Here is a 15,029-nt window from a genome sequence, read left to right as displayed (position 1 = left end):
ATAGCAAAAGTAAATCACCTTTAAAAAAAAAAAAAAGCCAGGAAAGTTTAATTGCTGACTTATTCTTTGATCAGCCTGCCTGTACACCTTTTTTTTCCTTTGAAGTTTTTTTCCTACAATAAATACATGGTTTGCATGTAAGGATTATCCTTCTCTTTCTTTCACCTGAAAAGTTTAAAGCAAATTTTAAAGCAAATCCTACACTGTTGAGCAATTATTTCCAGAACCATTACAAAAATCAGTTGATTACTGAACGGATCCCCACCTTGATGGGACGTCCTGCCATACCCTTAGCCTCTGAGAAGCTGCCCACAGGCCCAGCCCCTCCAGCAGGTGAGACCATGGGAAGGGCTGAAGGATACCACAGAGCAACTGTTAATGCAAAACTGGCTAGGAACAGCCTCCAATGGTGGGATTCCAGAATGTTCAGATGAAGATCTGTTCTGAAGGGAGCTGACAGCGTTCTTTGGTGTTTCTACTACAAGAGGTGTTGTTCAAGCTCTTTTGAAATGGATGACAGCAATGAGAAGCAGCCCCTCACCCCCATTCTGCAGTGAGTAGAGCTTCTCCATAGGAAAGGAGACCCAGCTGCGGCTGGAAGAGAGGATGTGGGGAAGAAACAGGTGGGAAGAAAGGGTTGGAGGAGGAAAGAGGGCTTTTTCTAACAACAGTGTGCTCCACCAGCCACACCCCCCCCCAACCCTCCACCACCGCCAGAGGCTCTGCTATAGTCCTGTACTCCTCATGGCTTCCTGAATGAGTGTTGATGGAAAAATGCATCATTTTTCCAGAATGGCATTTCAAAGACACATTCCATGGAGGAAGACATTGCTGGAAACTTTTTCTGAGAGTTTTATTTTAATTTCAGTGAGAATTGGGGAGGGAAAGCTATTGAAAACACACATGCCATCCAGCACCAACTACATTCTGTGTGGGCCTGATCAATGCAAAAACAAACAAAAAGGATGAAACCCCTATTTTTGTAAGCAGGGGTTGGGCGGAGGGGAGAGACATTGAAGCCTAAGTATAAAACATTTCTCTCCTTCCACAGCATTTGTCTCAATTTTTCACAGTAAGTATTGGCTGTTTAACGTTGCACTCTGCAATTGAGTGCAGACCCTCCCTTCTCCCTCCTGGCTGCAGTAGAACCCTCTGGCATCAGTGTCAGCATCAGGATCAAAGCCCTTTACCTCTGGCCCCACCCCCAAGGGCTGAAAAGTCAATTTCCCCTTCCCATGGGCCTGCCATCCCAACCCACAGACTCCAAGGGATCGCCATCTCTCAACTGAGACAGACTATATCTCAATGGGGGTAGGAGAGGGGCATGTGCATGCCCAATAACCCCACAAATGCCTGGCAGTCCCTACTATAGCCTTCTGGCCAGGTGTCACCAAGGGAGTGTTCTTACCACAACTCCCAACATGCACCCCAAGTCCCTCCTGAAGGGTAAAGGGAGCAGCAGTCACCAAGGCTAGGTGGGGAGAAGGAGGCCTAGTACCAGGGGTAGCAGGGGACCAGGCGATAAGCCCAAACCAGAGGAGGGGCTGGGAGGCCGGCACACAGGAGCCCGGGCACTAAGCCCTCAGCACGTATGCCACCATCACTGAGAAAGCAGCAACAGCAAAGCGTTGAACTTCTAATGCTGGACCCTTCTGAGTGCACTGGTCACGTGCCTGTGAGGCCAGCCTTGACCTGACCCTTCTGTTCCCCAGTCTCCACATACTGACCCCAAGTCTGATATACCATCTCGCTATTTCCTAAGGTCCAGGCACTCCGTCTGGAGCATCTCATTCAGCCACTGTCCCAAGATAACCCTGCCTCTCTTTCCAGCCTTGACACATTCTCTCCCTGACACTGGAAACAAATATTTAATAAGCTAGTTCTTTTACCCACTTGCCCTCACATCCAGTCTACATCCCTTTCTAGTTTAGCAGTCCTGTTAGACATTAAAATTGTTGACTTTATTGCCTGTGGTTTTTTCCTTGCCTGGGTTTTATTTGTGCACCCCACAGAGAAATTTAGTGGAGGGTGTTGTCTGTGAACTGGCCTCAGGTTTGGCAAGGGCTTGCTTTTGAAGAGGAAGGAGGCTGTAGCACACACACATGCGCGCGCGCGCACACACACACACACACACACACACACACATTTTCCAGTGAGTTCATCACTTTGTTATTATCTCTACAGGAAGTACTATCAAAAAATCAGGACTTCATCTGGGTATTTTTCTTTCAAATCATAAAAGCTAGGTCACATTAGCTAGCAGGTAGTAAGTCAAAGCCTTCAAATCAGCAGGGATTTTTCTTTCATTTTCAATGTGTTCCTTGGCATTACCATGTAGGGATAAGGGCTCAGGGGTCAGGAATAATCCCAAGAGGAGCTTTTTGTTTTTTTTTTTTTTTTTTTTTTTTTTTTTATTTATTTTTGGGACAGAGAGAGACAGAGCATGAACGGGGGAGGGGCAGAGAGAGAGGGAGACACAGAATCGGAAACAGGCTCCAGGCTCCGAGCCATCAGCTCAGAGCCTGACGCGGGGCCCGAACTCACGGACCGCGAGATCGTGACCTGGCTGAAGTCGGACGCTTAACCGACTGCGCCACCCAGGCGCCCCCCAAGAGGAGCTTTTACACAGGGCTCAAAGGTAAGAGAATCCCCTCATGCCATGGGGAAGGGACTGTGGCATGGTGGTCGAATAAATGCACAGGCTCTGGAGCCAGCCTGCCACTTGCAGGTTTCTTAACCTCTCTGGGATTTACTGTCTTCATTGGGTAGAGAAGGATTATAATACTTTGTGCTTCACAAACTGGCTATGAGGATGTAACTTCTGTGAAGCCTGGGCCCAGCTCATAGGGGGTCACCCACACTAAACCATCAGTAAACAGCTTGGTGAGAACTTGTACTCCAGCATTTGTTGAGTAACCTATACATGCCCATGAATGGAATTCATCAAAAGCAAACCTGTATCAAACCTCTTCTTGATTTTGTTCCTCTTTTCTCATTGAGGAGTGTCCCAGTAGCAGGAGAAAAGGCTATGCTACTAGTCTGGAATTTGATGGTGAAAGACTTGGGGTCTATGCTAAGAATTCAAGGCTTTCTGTTAAGTATGTATTAAACATGTAATTGTTTCACTAACCTGGATGCTGGAGAGAAAGGGGAAGAGTACTAACTGTGCCAGAATAACAGGCTTAAACTATAACTGTGCCTGAGAAATAGGGTAGGGTCAATGTATTTACACAGTTAAATTTTTTTTTCTCCCAGAGATTACCACTCTGGACAAATAGAGGCATTTTATTTTGTTGACTTGGAGACCCTCCAGTCAACTTCCAATCTAACTCCAGGTAGTCAGTTCCTACACCAGAGATCCAACCTCCCTGATTGCAGAGTACATGAAGGAAGGGAAGATCCAGCTCTGGCACCAAGGAACCCACCAGCTAGTGAGACAGGACACAAATGAAAACAAACCAAACAAAATAACGTACAGGGAGAAATCCAAAACAGAATATAACCAAAAGTTGGCCTTCCTGACATAGCACTTCCAGCATGATCCTTCAGTGCTAGGCATTAAGTGCCCAGGGAAAATGAAACAAGTAAGGAAATAACATGTGGATCATTAGGAGACTGGGATTTGATTGTATTCCTTGGTTGGAAGATCTCTTCCTCAAAGTAAAGGAAATTTTGAAGTTATGTACGTTCTTGTGTATCTGTTCCACATACTCCAATTTATCCTTCTACTGGCAGCTGTCTTTCCATTTAAGGCATCTTAACAGCAAGGCTCTTAAAACAACAAATCTGGGATAGGGTTTAATTTCATTTTGGCCCATGACCAAAGGACCACGAGCTATGTTGGGGAACCCTTTTAGATGTAATTAAGGATGATTTTTTTAAAGTTAGATTTTGGTCACTGTGCACTGTCCACTATGTTTAGGGGGAAAAAACCTGTCATGCTTTATATTGAAATATTGTAAATTTATTTTATTTCCAAGAAAATATCAACTTGGGAGACAGTATCTATTGTTTGGTGAGGCCAGGAAGTCCATGAAAACAATACATTTGAATCCAACAGAAAAATAGAACTTTGAAAAGATGTTATCTTTATCAAAACATGGCAAGATGGTCATCTATTATGAAACCAGGCCTTTCTGATATAAACTCATGGTGAGCTGTTTAAACGATGGCATAATATTTATTAACTTGATATCTATTAGGCCAATTTCTTTAAAAAAAAAAAAAAAAAAAACTTTGTTGAAACTTAAGTTCTGCTAAAGTTTGCACCTCAGAAGAAAATCAAGTGATTTTGAGATTCCTATCTTTTAAATGAAATATTTGGATTAATCTGGAAGATTCAAAGCCAAATACTTCCCAAGTGGTAAAACCATTTCCAGAGAAGGAACTAGATGACATTCTCAAAAACAGTTCTAAACAAAAGAGAAAAATCTATCCTCGACATGACCCATAGCAGTTTCAGACTTCCTGGGTCTCTCTGTTGCATCTCTGCCATTCATTCTTATGCCAACACTGGAGGTAAAAAGGGAAGTCTTCTAAGGTCCTTAGCTCCTGAGGGTTTTCTATCTGGGTACAGTGTGGGAACAGATAAGACACACAAAAATAAAAACAGATAGTCATTTATTAAGAATGATGGTGGGGCACCTGGGTAGCTCAGTCAGTTGAGCATCCGACTTCGGCTTAGGTCATGATCTCACATCTCGTGAGTTCGAGCCCCACTTCGGGCTCTGTGCTGACAGCTCTGTGCTTCAGATTCTATGCCTCCCTCTCTCTCTCTGCCTCAACCCACTCACATTCTGTCTTTGTCTCTCTCAAAAAATAAACATCAAAAAAATTAAAAAAAAAAAGAATGTTGGTAAAAGAATATACTCAGCCTCTAGGATATCCATAGAGAGGGATATAGATATTGATTGCCTTGGCCAGAAATGGCCTCACGGAGAGCAGAGGAGGTAAGTCTTAACAGATGGGGATCTCATAGCAATTAGAGACAGTGATGGTGGTTCAAAGAGTGGGAGAGAACAATTTTGGGGACCCAGGACATACTGTATGTATTTTCACTCATTTAAATCTTAATATGTTAGGTAGCCAATGGCTCTTTCCAGAATACAAGGCCTTTTTTCCCTGTTTATTGTTTGAAGGACATTATAGAAGCAACCTATCAGTGGTTTATGGACTTTCTATTGTAGAACAGGTAAAACTCCCAAAGTTTTAGAGGCAGTAGAGTTTCAGAGCTCAGTTTCTAGAGCCAGACTCTCTGGGTTCAAACCTTGGACCTGCCGCTTATGACCTAAGTAATTTTACAAAGTTGACTTCAACTCCTGAAGACTCATTTCCTTATCTGTAAAAGGGAACTAGTAAGACTAACTCCCCCTGCATAATTATCATCCCTCATCTGCATTTGGGGACTGCCTTGTATGTATTACTAGCTGCTATCTTGTCTCCTCTCACATCCTCCTGTTTAAGATCATTAATCCTTAAGTATTCTGCCAAGGAAGATAGGGCCTGAGATGGTTGCAAAGGCTGGCACTTCATCTTTTCATGCCATTAGTTTATCCTGCTCCTCTTTCACTATTCTTCAATGGAATCAAGTGCTTATATAGTTCCTTCAGTTATTTTCAACCTCTACCTCAGCTATTTTTCTTCAGTGACTCCACCCTCATCTTCCTCCTGACACTTAAAGTAAAAATTCAGGTCTTTTCATCATTAAGGTGATATATTTATCCTCAGCATAATAAACAGCAGTCTGCATTACCTTATATTTCATCCCACTTCCATAAAACATGAGTAAAGCATGCTTAAACCTTTCTACGAGAGAAAAAGACCACTGAAATTCTACAGTTTGCAATGCTGAAAGAAAATATTGTGCATTTCCTCTTGCTTTCTATATAAATGTAGAAAGTAAGGGTAAAATGTATGGGGGGGGGTAGAAAAATTGTAAAAATTTGTGTAGAACCACAATAGGCCCCAAATAGTTAAAGCAAACCTAAGAAAGAAGAACAAAGCTAGAGGTATCATGCACTTTTATTTCAAACTATATTACAAAGCTAGAGGAAGCAAAACAGTATGGTATTGGCATTAACACTCATACATATAAATCAGGGGAACCAAATCACAGCCAAGAAATAAACCCACACATATATGGTCAATTAATTTATGACAAAGGAGTTAAGAAGACACAATGGGGAAGTGACAATCTCTTCAGTAAGCAGTGATGGGAAAACTGGACACCCATATGCAAAAGAATAAACTCAACTACTATCTCACAAAAATTAACACAAATGGATTAAAGACTTGAACATAAGTCCTGAAACCATACAACTCCTAGAAGTAAATATAGGCAGTAGGCTCTCTGCCATTTGCCTTGGCAATGATATTTGGATTTGACACCGAAAGCAAAAACAACAAAAGCAAAAATAAACAAATGGACTACCTCAAACTAAAAAACTTCTGCCCTGCACAGGAAACCATCAACAAGATGAAAAGGCAACCTACCAAATGGAAGAAAATATTTGTAAATCATTTATCTGATAAAGGGTCAATAACCAAAATATATAAAGAACTCCTAACTCATAGCAAAAACAGACCAATTAAAAATGGGCAGAGGAATTAATAGACATTTTTCCAAAAAAGACATACAGATGACCAACATAGGAATAGATTCTAAACATCACTAATCATCAGGGAAATGCAAATCAGAACTATAATGACCCATCACCTCACACCATTCACACTGATCAGCATCAAAAAGGCAAGAAATAACAAATGTTGATGAGGATGTGGAGAAAAGGGAACTTTCATGGGTGATGGGTATTAAAGAGTGCACTTGTTATGATGAGAACTGGGTGTCATAAGTAATTGATGAATCACTGAACCCTACTCCTGAAACCCATATAGCACTGTTAACTAACTAGAATTTAAATAAAAATTTGAAGAAAAAAATGTAAGTTGGTACAGCCCCTGTGGAAAATAGGATTGAAATTCCTTAAAACATTAAAAATAGAATTACTATATGATCCAGCAATTTCACTTCTCAGTATTTATCTAAAGAAAATGACAATACTAACTCAAAAAGACTTATGTATCCCCATGTTCACTGCAGCATTCAACAGCTAAAACATAGAAACAAATTTAAGTGTCCATCAATGGATGGACACCTGCCCACACCCATCCCCACACCCACCCACACACAGTGTCTCTCTCTCCACCTCTCACACCCACACAGTGTCCGTCTGTCTGTCTCTCTCTCACACACAAAGAATATTATTCAGTCACTAAAAAAAGAATGAAATTTTGCCATTTGCAACAATGTGGATGGACCGCGAAGGCCTTATGCTAAGCACAGAAAAGTCAAATACAGTACAATCTCATTTATATGTTTAGGTATATCTAAAACAAAAACAAAACCAAGCTAATAAATATAGAGAACAGATTGGTGGTTGCTAGGGAGACAAAGTGAGACCAAGTGAATGAAAGGGTCAAAAGGTACAAACTTCCAGTTATAAAATAAACAAGTCATGGGGTCTAATGTCCCGCATAGTGACTATAGTTAATAATATACTACATATTTGAGGGTTGTTGAGAGAACAGATCTTAATTCTCATCACAAGAAAAAATATTTTTGTAACTATGTATGGTAATGGATGTTAACTAGACTTACTGTGATAATTTCCCAATATATACAATATCAAAACATTAGAGTGGACATCTGACACTAGTATGTAAATTTTCCTAAATTAAAAAAAAAATCACAAACATGTAGGGGTGTTGATAATATAAAGGAATATAAATTGTATTTTAAGCATACAATATATATATTATTCTGGATCATCATAATCTTATTCAAATTTTTAAAATCAATTTTCCCCCCATGAAATTAAAAGACAGAAATTTCAGAATAAGAAACTGAGGATTAAATTTTGACCTCAATTTGCTGAGATAAAATTACCATCAGTTTAGTGATTGAAATAGTGTCGTGCTTTTTATCTTAATCTCTATTTTACTAGAATGGGTGAAAATTCTTACTATGTTCTTGCTAAAAATTGCTTCACTGGATTGAAGACAGACTGGAAAAGTCAAATTTAGTGATGATAAACTCTTCCAGCTGTGTCTGTTCAGGATTCACCTCATTCTCCTTCAGAGGCCACTCTTATAGAATCTAAAAGGCACCTGAAGACTCCAGTTGGCAAAGTTCACCAAACAGGAAATGCCCCTTAACGGTTAAAGGATGATCATGACGACGGCAGACGAGTGTGTGCACTGAGAGTGCAGTGTTATCGTCTTAAAATTTTGCTGTTTCTTTAGTTTCTTAATCTCTTTTGGGAGTTGTCCCTTCCAAAAAAAACCACATTAATTAAGTATAATAAAGACATGGATTTGGTTACTTCTATTTAGTTACTGACAGCTTTGTTAGAACAATATACCTCTACAATTTTCCCAACTCCCCCGCCCCCCCCCTCCCAATTAAACAATCAAAAGAGAAAACAGAGCCACAGGACGGACTACCACTCTGACCAAGGTTTTCAGCCTAGCACTAAATCTTAGCATGGACCACAACTTTAGCGGTGATTGAGCTCATTTCTTATTAGCAGTTGAAACAAACAAAGCTCAGAAAGGTTAAATTATCCAAGACCACTCAGCATATTATGAAAGCAACTGACAAAACTTATAAAACATACTACTCTGTACTAGGGTTTATATTAGCTGCCTTATATGACCTATTCATAATCTTCACAACATTCCTGAAAGGTTTTTCTGTATTTTATATAAAAGAAATGAATTGAGAGAATGACTTACCAGAACTACCCCACAGTAAGTGGTTGTACTGAATTTGAGTCCCGGTCTGTCTGACTCAAAAGTACATGCATAACCTTACCCCACGTCACGCCGGTTCTCTGGGTAGACATGGATCTTCCCTAGAAAGCACATGGCAGCCTTCTGGGCCAAGGTCTTTCCAGTGCAGACCATCTTCGGAGCAGTTAGCACTGTGTCCTCCCCCAACTAGCTCAGAAACCACTCTAACGAGCAAGGAGCAAGATGGCGACAAGGGGGAGAGAGACTGAGAAACCCCCAGCTGCCGGAGATAAACACGCCCTATAAGAGCAGTGAATGGAAGAGTTAGCAGCTGTGAGAACAGGACAGGGAATTTGCCCTCTTAAATCCCTTTGAGTCCCAACACCTGGTTGGAAGACAGATTCTTTAGTCAGAATTTGTGGTAGTGATAACTATATGATTTATTTTCAATTCAAGCTTTTCTTGCAGTCAGGGTACTGAAATAACTCCTTAACGTGCACTACATACGTGATGGGATACAACGCTTTCCTTCCCAGGTGATATTGATTACAGTTGTAGATGTCAGGAAAATATCAGAAAGTGTGAGTCTATAAAGATTCGATATCAAAAACTTCTCATATTTTACTTTATTGGATGTTTGTAAAATTACCAACAGCTGAGCACTAAAAGTGACAAAGCAATGTCTGGATGTGTAAACCAGAAATGAGAACTTTTATGAGATGGGTTTAAGAAAAAAAAGGATATAGGAACCTAGATCTTCTAAATGTGAATCATGTTTTATCGCATCATTGCAGCACTCTCACGGCCATTAATATGTATGAATAGTCCCCTGGCAAAATACTACCTTTTTTTTTTCACGGCTCCAATTAATCTACTAAAATCTTAGAAGATTTTGATGAAATAAATTTTTCTGCAGAAGTTCTATATGAATAAATAGCAAAGGGGAATGTTTTGTTTTTTAGTTTTACACTTAAGACCAGTATGTAACTTCTGAAAATGCCTCTTTCGATAAGAGAGACCACTATTAAAATAAATATAGAAATACTTATAAATGATTATTTAGTAAGAGAGTTTTAGTCCACAGGTCACTAAATGCTAACTTGAGTATTTCTTTTTTTTTTTTTTTTTTTATTTATTTATTTTTGGGACAGAGAGAGACAGAGCATGAACGGGGGAGGGACAGAGAGAGAGGGAGACACAGAATCGGAAACAGGCTCCAGGCTCTGAGCCATCAGCTCAGAGCCCGACGCGGGGCTCGAACTCACGGACCGCGAGATCGTGACCTGGCTGAAGTCGGACGCTTAACCGACTGCGCCACCCAGGCGCCCCATGGCGGACTCTTTTCAACACATCAAACAAATGAAACATGTCACAATGTGGCACTTAACATTATTTGGAAAATGAAAATAAGTTCATCTGTTTTCATATAGATCAATGCAACTGACAAAGGCTACTATCTCATTACAGAAGAAAGTAAGAGGAGAGGCTGTAAGTTATGCTCTTTTCACAAAGCAATAATTCTTTGCTCTTGTACAGCAGCTTGCACTCAAGGGATTTCAACTCATCACTTTATAATCTTGAATTCACTAATGCACCCACAGCACATCTGTGGAAAATAGATTTCATTGCTATTCTACAGATGAACAGAATTGAGAATGATCATACAATAAACTGGTGGCACAAATAATAGAGACACAAATATCAAACATGGCAGTTTGCGGCAGGCAGAATCAAGGTCCCTCAAAGTTTGCCCAAATCCTAATCCCCAGAACCTGTAAATAGGTTACATGACAAAGGAGAATTAAGGTTACAGATATAAATAAGGTTGCTAATGAGCTGATCTTAAAATAGGGAGAGCATCCTGGATTATCCAGCTGGGCTCAATATAATCACAAGGATCTTTTAAAGTGGTGGAGGGAAGCAGAAGATGAATTCAGAGCGTTGTGGAATAAGAAGCAGTTGACTCACTTTTGTTGTTGGAAGGTGGAAGGGGAATGCGGAAGCCTCTAGGAGCTGCAAAAAGCAAGGAAACAGTTCTTCCCTCAGAGCCTCTGGAAGACTTTTCACCCCCGCCCACACATTTATTTCACCCCAGAGAGAGTGCCACGTTGGGTTTCTGACACACAGAATTGTAAGATAATATGTCTGTGATGTTTTAAGTCACCAAACTTATGGTAATTTGTTATAGCAGCAATAAAAAACTAATAGCTGCTTCATCAATTAGGAGCAATTAACATAAATTCAATCATTAGGAAAGACGATAAGTAATAAACTTACGCAACCACAGAATAACATGTAACTTGGAAATGCAAGTTCATTTTGAAGTAATCAAAGCAGAACCACACAGATCCTTTGGCAGAAAGAAAGATGGAAAGGGAAAGAAGAGGAACTTTTTTTCTCTTCCACTAGAATACTAGAAGGAAAGGAAATTATAAAAAGAACACATTTATCTAAAGGATGAGGTAAAAGTTTTAAAAAGGCTACGTGGAATAGCCTTCCAGGAGATGTTCTGGAATCTTTGTCCCTAGAGATCTTTAAGATACACAGTGATATATTTTATCTACCCGAGATGGCTTAGAAATATACTTGCCTGATGACAAGGGCCTAAATCAGACTAACTCTCCTGGCCTCCTCCAGGCTAAATATTCTACACAGAACTTGAGTCTATTCAATCCAGGGCCACAATCATTACTGCCTATATATTCAATGTAAATCATTCTGCTATGAATAACCAAAGAATAACATAAACCCTGACTTCAAGAAATTCACCGTTCAATAGTGAACCAAGGTAAACAGCCGACCATAAGCAAACTAGCTAATGAGAAGGATCATAAGGGTAGGATAAGGGATATACTGATTAAACCTCATTAAATATATAACAGTTGGGGCTTCTGGGTGGCTCAGTTAAACGTCTACCTTTGGCTCAGGTCTGATCTCACACATCCATCGGGCTCTCTGATGTCAGTACAGAGCCCGCTTCAGATCCTCTGTCGCCCTCTCTCCCTGCCCCTCTCTGCCCCGCTTGGCGCGCGCGCGCTCTCTCTCTCCCTCTCAAAAATAAATAAACTTTAAAAATATAAAAATATAAAATCAATACACTGTTACTTATCATAAAACAATATTATAGGTCACAACTGGAGATTATCAGAGCACCAATTTATTACAATGAGAATTTATCCTGCCCTTCCTAAAATAGTATATTAGGAAAATTTTAAAAATAAAAAAATTCTTTATTGTAGAATTTCAGCTAAAAAAATGCAGAAAGAATAATTGAATTAGGTTATATCTAGAATGTATCTAGAATGTAAAATTGCCATTTTATAAGCTCCGTATGAAATAATGGAGCTGGGCAATAATCATCAATCGATGTGAGAACTATTAAGTGAAAATTTGATGGTGAATTTTATAATGGAGAGATCAGACTGAGACCACCCAGGCACACCAAACAGTCTTAACATCACTAAGCGTGATGCCAGCCATTTATGTACCTCTTTTCGTGAGGTTTAGGAAATACGCAGTGCCATCTATAAAGTTTTATTTCCCCAGACAAGCTGAATCTAAATTTAACGCAGCTTCCAAATCTGCATATTTTTCCACAGGAAATGTAGGACATGGAGAAACCAGTTAAAAATTACAGAATGGAAGCAACCAGTTAAATACAGAATGTGGACCAGGATGAAGGAGGCAAGTACTCCAGCAAATCAATAACACTTAGAAAGGGAGCAGAGAAAGGGTGAAAGATACTTAGGAGACATAATAACCAAATGTAACAAGTATACCTTGTTTGGATCCTCATTCAAAAAGGAAACCACTCTAAGAAGGCATGTTTAAGACCACCAGAGAAATTTAAATATGGACTAGGCAGCAAATGATTTTGTAAAATTATTATTGTAATGTGATAGAGACATGGCATTACTAAAAATATTTCCTATCTGTTAGAGATGCATACTGGAGTGTTCACAGTTTTAAAAATATGGTATCCAGGTATGCTTTAAAATCTAATTTAAAAAAATGGTGTACATGAAGAATACATAGAACACGAGAGCAAAAACAGTGATATGTATTCAAGTTACATAATGAAACATGAGGGTCATTATATTTGCCCTCCTTACATGTTTGAACTTTCCATAATAAAAAATTCCAAAGGATGACAACAACAGTAAATAAATAAAAGTATATTTTGTCCTTTTGATTATCCCTCATCACTGAGCTACTGAAAGCTTGGTATATTTATAATAGAAAATTTTCTTTACTTTTCTGCACATATTTTTCATTAACAACCTGACTTCTATCTTTTTAAGATTGAAAGTCTTTCACCTCTTATGAAAAGGAAGTTTTCAACTGACCAAATTCTCAATCTACAGAACCAAGGGGGAAAACTATCATAAATAAAGCATTACTTCCAATACTTAATAAATAAAGGGTCAGGAGACCTGCTTCCATTTGTGCCGAGAGTGAGTATACAGCTTCCAGGCACCTTTTGTAGTAAAGAGTGAATGTGGTGAGGGAATATTTGCAAAATTTCAAATTCCTTATGGTTTGTGTGATCCAAGGTTAGTGTTGTAACATTTGTCAAAAGTGTGTAATTCTCAATTTTTTTTTTTTTGGCAACAAAGTGTAATGTGTTTGCTTTAAAACAATTATCTTAGGTAAAATCTAGTCTAGACATTTCATTAATAATGTTACTCTCCTGTCTGATTGTAAAGTACAACAGACTTCTCTGTGAAGAACGAACAAAAATATTTATGCAACGTTCCTCGCGTATATGCATGAATGCCAGATCTGATGTACGATAGTTCAAATACATGGTTAAACATGGGAACTTCATGCAAAACCCCTTTAGCAATAATCCTAGCAGTGGAGCGAAATACAAATCTCATCTGAGACTGTTCAGAAAGCCTTTGAAGGCATTCATAATAGATAATCCCCTTCTTAAAAATTTTATCTTTAAAAAGGTTTTACGTGCAAATAATTTTTCTGAATAAGGCTTAAAGATGCTTACATCCTCAAATTACATTTTAATGGGATTAAAAACATTTTCAAAGAAATGTAACATTTTATAATCCATGTAAAAGCTTTTAATCTTTTTGTCTGAAATATGCTAAAATTTTTAAAAAATGTAATATATTTTCTTTTCCTTTTTAAGGGTAGCTTCTCATGAAGACATGCCCAGAAAGCTCTAGTTTCTATTTTCCACCAGAAGAATGTAAAAATAAAACAGAGAGAAAAATTGATCCAAATAGACAGGCTAAAATGAGGCATTTTAGCTCATTTTTTTTCCTATGCAATTTAAGTTCTCTGGTCAGGGATTGTCGGTATAGTGACAATGAAGCTGATTATTTCCACAGTACACACAGAGTACACATCCCATATTTTCTCATGTAAAGAACTGTGCTGTATCCATTACAACAATTATGAAGATAACTTGTAGTTTTGGCATTTGGTTTGGCTGAGAATGGAAGAAAGGACGCCTGCCTTCAAGATTTCTATCTCGTGTTGTGCCCATTACCTGCGACCTGTCTTCTTCCCGTGCCTGAAACCCACACATCTTACCGACCACAGCCTCTGTGTGTTTCCCTTCTGCTGGAAGAGGGAAGTACTGGTTTGGTGACAAATTGCTGCCATATCCCAGGAGAAAACCTTCCAGTTTTACATTTGGATTTGGACGTAGGAACTTCAAGAGGATGGAGTCACTCGTGGTATTGATGTGGACTTTCAGGCTTGGCCTTTTACCTAAAGATGGCAACAAAAAAGTACCAGGCTATTATTTCACTGATTTAGCAACCCAGAGCAAATTTGGAGTAAAGGTTAGTTGTCACAGGCATTGTCGCTAGAAAGCACGCGGTCTACTTAGCTAACCAATATTCTGACATACCCACCTAAACGGCTAAAACATGGGTAATTTTGAGATCCCCAAACCCAAACTAAATAATGTATAAAGCAGTCTAGAACACAAAGAAAAATCTTAGGGCTTAATATTTAGTAGTTTATTATTGAGCGGGCAGATGGTATTTAAGGCTATTTTGGTTATCCACAATTAGTCAAAACCTTCATTTTATACATACTGTCGGGAGGGGCAAAGGATCTGAAATGTCTAATTAGTAAATTTAGCTACTGTGCTTTGAAAATACCCAGCCTCATCAATGCTGCCCTCCAGCTGTATTCCTGCAAAATTCAGTGATTAATAGAGATGGAAACAAAGGGACAGGAGTGAGGGCCGGGAGACAGCTTAAGGGTAC

At 39.2% G+C, this 15,029-nt stretch overlaps 1 protein-coding gene across 38 annotated transcripts in view; it reads right to left on the bottom strand.

Moving 5' to 3' along the window:
* Positions 1-15,029, bottom strand: part of ABI3BP (ABI family member 3 binding protein) — a 261,584-nt gene that overhangs the window by 182,376 nt on the left and 64,179 nt on the right. For all 38 annotated transcript variants that reach the window (XM_058731566.1, XM_058731582.1, XM_058731576.1 and 35 more), the window contains exon 2: positions 14,344-14,523. In XM_058731566.1, coding sequence (XP_058587549.1) covers positions 14,344-14,523 — 180 coding nt within the window. The remainder of the gene's footprint in view (positions 1-14,343; positions 14,524-15,029) is intronic.

The sequence above is a fragment of the Neofelis nebulosa genome, chromosome 5, assembly GCF_028018385.1.
Source record: "Neofelis nebulosa isolate mNeoNeb1 chromosome 5, mNeoNeb1.pri, whole genome shotgun sequence".
In the NCBI taxonomy this organism is placed as follows: Eukaryota; Metazoa; Chordata; class Mammalia; order Carnivora; family Felidae; genus Neofelis; species Neofelis nebulosa.
Note: the sequence above shows the minus strand (reverse complement) of the source record. Positions and strands in the feature narration are given on the sequence as shown.